The sequence below is a fragment of the Penaeus japonicus genome, unplaced genomic scaffold (genome assembly GCF_977035675.1).
Source record: "Penaeus japonicus unplaced genomic scaffold, GWHDUDI00000001_assembly GWHDUDI00000038, whole genome shotgun sequence".
NCBI lineage: Eukaryota > Metazoa > Arthropoda > Malacostraca > Decapoda > Penaeidae > Penaeus > Penaeus japonicus.
Window position 1 is genome coordinate 11,945,852 of NW_028234440.1, and position 7,500 is coordinate 11,953,351.

The 7,500-nt window shown below is 50.5% G+C and overlaps 1 protein-coding gene across 2 annotated transcripts in view; it reads left to right on the top strand.

The window, feature by feature from the left end:
- Positions 1 to 7,500, top strand: part of trbl (tribbles pseudokinase 2) — a 77,104-nt gene that overhangs the window by 242 nt on the left and 69,362 nt on the right. The window contains exons 1-3 of one of the 2 annotated variants that reach the window (XM_043010826.2): positions 1,031 to 1,147; positions 2,406 to 2,843; positions 7,251 to 7,500. The exon at positions 7,251 to 7,500 is cut by the window's right edge and continues 49 nt beyond it. In XM_043010826.2, coding sequence (XP_042866760.1) covers positions 2,496 to 2,843; positions 7,251 to 7,500 — 598 coding nt within the window. In that variant the 5' untranslated portion in view covers positions 1,031 to 1,147; positions 2,406 to 2,495. Of the gene's footprint in view, positions 1 to 1,030; positions 1,148 to 2,405; positions 2,844 to 7,250 lie in introns of those variants that run through there. The other variant, XM_043010825.2, reaches the window with a different exon arrangement.

The following is a 7,500-nucleotide window of genomic DNA, read 5'->3' on the forward strand; positions in this document are numbered from 1 at the left end:
CGTACTTTTTTCTTGTTTTGTGTGTAGGTGCATTGTTTTGGTGAAGTATTCTATATCAGTATAAGTTGAGAGTGATTGCGCAGTCATTCAATCTATAGATTTACCTCACTTTCCTGAAATACGCAAACGTACCTTTTGATTAATTTTTGATATTGTACATTTATTAATGCATGGAATTGTAGCCAACAACCTTTGCAAGAGTATTTTTTGAGAACTCCCTCAAATGAATGTTTTAATCCCAGCGTTCAAAGGGAGGATATTAGAAGGTGTGGAAGATATATAAAGACCAATACTTTGTTGCATCATCACGTTGAAAAAAGAGTGGATTCCGTACAAGTTGGCCTACAGCCGAGTCTTAATTTAGATGGGATTTATCTAGGAAATTGCTCAAAAAGGTTTCGCGCTGCACCTAAGTGATCGTGGACTCTAGTTTGCGAGGAGTTTCAAAGCTTCATCTAACCTGAAAGTGTGAGTAAGAAATGAGAGAGAGAAGACAGAAGGAAAATGCACAGGTGTATCCGCGTGCGATGTGTTGAACAACAAGCCCGAGTGCGTTTCACCATTCAGAGAAACTGGTGTTTCAATCAACCATGTTTCACAAGGTCTGCCCGTGACGCAAACAGGCTGTGGAAATACACACTAACACACACATGCCGAGATCAACAAACATTTATCAGTGCTAGGGCAGTGTGGGGTCTCTTTTTTTATTCCGGACGTTAAATATAAAGTATTGGGGTTGGAGAGAGCTCAAGTCTTTGGCTATGCTCACTTCAGAGTTTTATTTTTGACTTGCAATGCAGAGGAATCTTTACTAAATTTAGTGCGGTTGCCCCTTGCTGTATTTTCTCGTATTAAACGACAGTGGTGTGTTTGTCGTGATCACGTGATAGAATCACTGTATCATATGTTATCAGATCGATACATTTAATAACGTCGCAAATGAACACGTGTATTGTAGAGACAAAATTATTCAATGCGAGTACACACCATGTTAGAGTAGATATCTGACGTAGCGACGGCTGGCAACTGTTACCGGGTTGCCTAATGAATGAGCAAATCTATTGTTTAGGAAGCATGATGAGGTGTCACAGCGGCCATACCAACCGGACTTGTAGCATACAGCTTCTCCCTCTCTCTCCTTGTATAGGTAAATGTGCATTGGGAAAGGGCTGGTAGTGGCCATGTTTTATTGAATGGGAAATTCTGCTGGGCTTGCCTTTCGCGTACGATGACGCTGTTGCCTTGTGCTCGCGGTTGTATGAATGCGGGGGAATTTTATGACTCGTTGGATCTGTTTCTCTTTCATTCTCTATGGCTTGGCTCTTGGGGTTTCGCCTGTTTTTGCTTTCGCTCTCCCTCTCTTTCTATTTCTATTTCTCTCTCTATTTGTCTTTCTCTCTCTTTCTCTCTTTCTCTCGTTCTCTCGTTCTCTCGTTCTCTCGTTCTCTCTCTCTCTCTCTTTTTCTCTATCTCTTTCTCTTTCTTTCTCATTTTCTCTATCTCTTTCTCTTTCTTTCTCATTTTCTCTCTCTCTCCCTCCCCCTCCCTCTCCCTCTCCCTCCCTCCCATCTCCTTTCCCTTTCCCTCTCACTATTTCTTTCTTTCTTTATCTCTCTTTCTCCCTCCTTTCCTCCTTCATTCTTCCCTCCCTTCTCACTGGCCTCAATTCCCTCCATTCCCTCCCCCTCCCCCTCCCCGTCTCTCCCTCTCATTCAACACCCATCAACCCCCTCCCCCTCCCCGTCCCCCACCCTCCCGAGTCGTGACGTTCTATGCAAGCCACTATTTTGATCCACGTTGATTCACATCCTGAGAACTTGTCGTTGGCGCGTCTTGCTCGGCCTTGCTTGTCAGATTCCCAGAACCAGGAAGTGGATCGTAGGCCGTGCCGTGCGTTCGTGCTGGGAGGACATTATTATCATTTGGATTTATTTTCTTTTCTTTTTCTCTTGTGGGGGATGGGTGGGTGGGACATTCTTGGAGTTTTTTTTGTTTTGTTTTTTTTTCATTTTCTCTTGAACTTTTCTTTGTCGTTCTCTTTATTGGTGTCAGCTTCTGGAAATTTTGTCTGGCGGACATGGTCGGTAATAAGCAGTTCGCGGACGCGGGTTCTGCGAGATTGATAGGGATCTTTTCGAGGAGGTTATCTCCCTCTCCCTCCCTCCCCCTCTTTCATCCTCTCCCTCTCTCTTCCTGTCTTTCTTCCCCTTCTCTTCTTCATACTCTTTCTCCTTCCCTCTCCTTCCCTCTCGCTCTCTCTCCCCCTCCCCCTCCCCCTCCCATCTCTCCCATCTTTCCTTCTCTCTCTCTCTCTCTCTGTATTGTCTTTCTGTCTTGACTGCAAATGCGGTCTCGCACTCATCCCGTTGAATGCCGTCTCCATTGATGTCTTTCCTTCGTTGCAGGTGCAGCTGTGAAGGAGCGTCGCGCGTTCTAGTGCCCCCAAAGTGCAGTGTAGTGTTTGAGTGAAGTATAGAGTGTAACAGTGAATAGTGATGATGAATGAAGTGCAAGAATATGCTCGCAGCGGGCCCCGCCTTCCGCCCCTGCTGGCCAGACACAAGGCGCTGCCCGACCTATGTCCGGCGGCCGAAACGAACACCGCCCACACGCCGCAGAAGGACGACGACGGGCCGCCCGCCCCGCCCGTGGTGGTGCGAGGGGGGGCGTGCGCTGCTGCTACGGGTAGTGGGGCGCTGTCCCCCACCGCGAGCCCAGGAGCAGCGCCCACCTTCCCTGCCGTGCCCACCCTGGTCGGGGGCAAGTACCTGCTGACCCGGCCGCTCGACCACTCCGCCTGCCACGCCACCCACCTCCACACACAACAGAGCCTGCTCGTAAAGGTAAGGAAGGCGCCGCCACACCGCCCTTCCGTCGGCCAGACAGTGGGAGCAGCTGCGATGCAAGGGCGGAGGCAGGGATAGGGGAGAGGGGGCTGGGGGGGCTAGGGGAAGGGGGAGGGAAAGGGCCAGGGCCAGGGGAGGGTGTCTTAGAGGGCATGGAGGGAGAGGGGAGGGGAGGGCGTGGAGGTAGTGACGGAGAGGCTGTTTCACTCAAGAAGAGAATAGGAATAGAAGGATGGCTGGGGCGTAGGAAGGAGGACTAGGAAGGGGGTTGGGGGAGGAGCGAGGGGTTACTGCGTATTGGTTCATGAAGTATGATGGCATTTAAGCTTATCGCTTAGTCAACCGAAATTGAGAAACAGGTCTTTTATTGTTCTTTAGTTTTGTGTCATGATTAGCTGTCTCTTTATCTATTTATCTACCTTTCTGTCTATTTATCTAATCTATCTTTCTCATTCTCTCTTTTTCTCATTCTCTCTCTCACTCTCAACTCTCTCTCTCTTTCTGTCTCTCTCTCTCTCTCTCTCTCTCTCTCTCTCTCTCTCTCTCTCTCTCTCTCTCTCTCTCTCTCTCTCTCTCTCTCTCTCTCTCTCTCTCTCTCTCTCTCTCTCTCTCTCTCTCTCTCTCTCGCTCGCTCGCTGTCTCTCTCCCTCTCTCTCTCTCTTTTTTGTATTTATTTACTTACTTTTATCAAACGGAACACCATTCTTGTTTACGACATGTCCCATTGCTTGGTAAGATCACAGGCTGTGACGAGAGAGCGAGGGCAAAACCGCCATTGTCTCTCTCCCTCTTCTCCTCATCCTCCCCTTCCTTTTTGCAGGCATGGAGGTAAAACGTTCAGTAATTAGGGGAGATTGCTTCATTTAGCTAGAGTGTAAAACGATAAGGGGAGATAAGGGAGAGTGCGAGGACTCGAATCCCCCTTCTTTCTCTCTCTTCTCTCTCTCTCTCTCTCTCTCTCTCTCTCTCTCTCTCTCTCTCTCTCTCTCTCTCTCTCTCTCTCTCTCTCTCTCTCTCTCTCTCTCTCTCTCTCATATGCCGACCCTTCGCCTACCCCCCCACTTTTTTTCTCTCTCCTTTCCCCATCACCCCTCTGTACTTCTTTCCTCCTTTCCCTTCTCACCTCTTTCCCCTTCCCCCCTTCCCACTTCCCCCTTCAGCTTCTCCTTCCCCTTCCTCTCTCCCCTCTTTCCCCTCCCACCTCTCCCTCTTTTCCTCTCTCCCTCTATCCCATCTCCTCTCCCTACACCACCTCCGGGTACATAGCAAGTCTCCCAGTCTGCTCCCAATACCCTGTCTCTCCTCCAACCCCGCGCCTGGCTGTTGCTGGGGCACTGCCGAAGCCTCGCAGGGAGAGCATTTCGTCAGGGTCCGATAAGGATAAGGAGGGCAGTCGCGGGCTGATAGCGGCAGGGCTGATCACGCGGGCAGTGCGAGGTTGGAAAATGGCGGAGGAGGAGAGAGGGAGGGGGAGGGAAGGGGTGGAAGGAAGGAGTGAGGGAGGGAGTATGAGGGGTAATGAGAGGTTGGAGGGGGGGGAGGGAGGGAGAAAGAATCATAGTGAGAGAGAGAGAGAAAGAAAGAAAGAGAAAGAGAGAGGTGATCACGATCACAGTACAAGAGTTCATGATGGCCATGAGAGGGTATGCGTTTATAGCTCTTTTTTCGTTTTCTCTCTTTGTCTCTCTCTCTCTCCCTCTTACCTCTACTCATCTCTGTATATCCATCTCCCTCTCTCCCTCTCTCGATTTTCGTTCCCATGGCAACCTTTTTTTTATATTGTGAGAAGTTTCCCAGAAATCTGAAAAGTCATCTGCTTGTCATGACACTGTACCGTACGTCTTTTTTTCTTTTTCTTCGTCTCTCTTTCCCTCCTTCCCTCCTCCCTCTCTCTCTCTCTCTCTCTCTCTCTCTCTCTCTCTCTCTCTCTCTCTCTCTCTCTCTCTCTCTCTCTCTCTCTCTCTCTCTCTCTCTCTCTCTCTCTCTCTCTCTCTCCCTCTCTCCCTCCCTCCCTCCCTCTCCCTCTATCTATCTATCCATCCATCCATCCATCCATCCATCCATCCATCCATCCTTCCATCCATCCTTCCTCTCACTTTCCCTCTCTCGTCAAAGGAATGTGAGATACTTGGAGGCATCTTCTGCCTTTAATTTTATCTTTATTTAGCCACTTGTGTCGTCTCTTTTTTCATTCCTCGGGCTATTATTATTCTTACATTATATTTCGCTTTTCCTCCTACATTCTGTTTTTGTTTGTTTGTTTGTGTTGGTGTCTAGTCTCTCTCTCCCTCTTCTCCTAATCCTTCACTCTCTATTTCTTTCTCTTTCTCTCTCACTATCTCATTCACTCACGCACACTCTCTCACTATCTCACTATCTCACATTATCACACTATCTCCCTCTCCTTGCTCTCCCTCTCCTCCTCCCTCTTTCGTTCTCGGTGCGAGCGGAGGAGGCTGGAAACCCCAAGACGTTGACCAGATGCGAGGTCACACGTGGAAGGTCACACAGGTGCTCTCGGCAGAGGGTCGTCTCAACCGGCTCCAGCCAGCCTCGCCTTACACATATACATACAGAAACGCGCTTACGTACACACGTACCTGTGTGCATATACATACCTACACGCACATACCTGCCTACACGTATGTACATTGATACATATGTGGATTATATATATATATATATATATATATATATATATATATATATATATATATATATATATATATATATATATGTGTGTGTGTGTGTGTGTGTGTGTGTGTGTGTGTGTGTGTGTGTGTGTGTGTGTGTGTGTGTGTGTATGCGCGCGCGTGCGTGCGCACATCCGCATCTCAGGAAAGTTTCATAGCCACGGTGACTTGTCAGAGGGGGGGGGGGGGTAAGGGGGAAGAGGGCAGGTGATGATACGTTACAGGATAAAGCAGAGGGATCTAGCGATAAGGACTGATAAGGAGGTTTGTGATAAGGTGGGCGATAACGGGGTGGAGGGGTGAGGGGGGAAGGGTGCATGAGCTCATAGTCTTGTTTGGGTTTCAGTGTAGGGGGTTGGGTTGGGGGTGAGGGTAGAATGAGGGAGGGGGGGGGAAGGAGTGAGAATTGGTGAGGGGAAAAGGGAGTGAGTGTGAGGGGTTAGGGGAGAGGATTGGGTATATAGAGTGAAGGAGGGATGTGGAACGAAAAGAGAGAAAATAAGGGACGAGAGAGAGAGAGAAGCATGAAGATAATGAAGCGAGACGGTTTAGGTAAAGGATAGTCAGACAGGTGAGCATAGAGAGGCTGGTGAACGCTGGCGGACTGCGGGTTGCAATTAGAGCAAGAACACCGACGGACAAAAATGCAGACAAGAACATTCTCTCACACGAGTTCACACATGCTCTCTATCTCTCTCTCTCCTCTCCCTCTCCTCTCCTCTCCTCTCCTCTCCTCTCCTCTCCTCTCCTCTCCTCTCCTCTTCTCTTCTCTTCTCTCCTCTCCTCTCCTCTCCTCTCCTCTCCTCTCCTCTCCTCTCCTCTCCTCTCCTCTCCTCTCCTCTCCTCTCCTCTCCTCTCCTCTCCCCTCTCTCCTCTCCTCTCCTCTCCTCTCCTCTCCTCTCCTATCCTCTCCTCTCTTCTCTTCCTTTCCCTTCCCTTTTCTTCTCTCTCTCTCCTCTCCTCTCTCTCTCTCCTCTCCTCTCTATCTCGCCTCTCCTCTCCTCTCTCTCTTCTCTCTCTCTCTTCTCTCCCTCCTCTCCCTCCTCTCCCTCCTCTCTCTCCTCTCTCTCCTCTCTCTCTCTCTCTCTCTCTCTCCCCTTCTCTCCTCTCCTCCTCTCCTCTCTCTCTCTCCTCTCTCCTCTCCTCTCCTCTCCTCTCTCTCTCTCTCTCTCCTCCTCCTCTCCTCCTCCTCTCCTCTTCCTCCCCTCCTCTCTCCTCTCTCCTCTCTCCTCTCTCCTCCCTCTTTCCTCTCTCTTTCCTCCCTCCCCCACACGCACGCGTCTTTGTTTTGGCGTTCCTCTTTGTGTTTGTTGCGTGCAGGAGGGCGTACGCGTGTTGTCCCTGGGCGGAAGCAATCCCGGCAACACGTGGTGTAGGACTGCCTGCTATGGCCATGGTCGGAGAGAGAGAGAGAGATATTGATTGATTTTGATTTTGATTTTGATTTTGATAAGTTTATTCATACTATATACGGTGTATACACATGAATAGGCATGGGAGAAAGAGAGAAGGGGGGGGACGTGGAGAAGGAATTTCGAAGGAAGGAAGGGGGAAAGAGGGAGGTGGAGGAGGGAAAGATGGGGTCCGGAATGGCGGAGGAGAGAGGGAGGGAAAGCATGAGGGCACGGGGCAGGAGAGCGGGTCTGGGCAGGTGGTAGGAGCGAATCCCGAGCGGAGGACGTTGGCTGACGGTGTGTTTCCTTTGTTTCAGACGCTGGAGGGCCGCGCCGCGCACGACCTTGTGGCGCACCACGCTCTCATGGCGGGCTGCGAGGGCGTGCGTGCGCCCATCGAGATGGTGGTGTCGGCGTGCAGACGGCGGGCGTGGGTGGTGTTCCCTGCCCACCACGGAGACCTACACTCCCACGTGCGGGTACGGCGGCGGCTGCGGGAGGCGGAGGCGCAGAGGTTGTTCACCAAGGTGGCGGCCACGGTGGCCGAGTGCCACGAGGCCGGCCTCG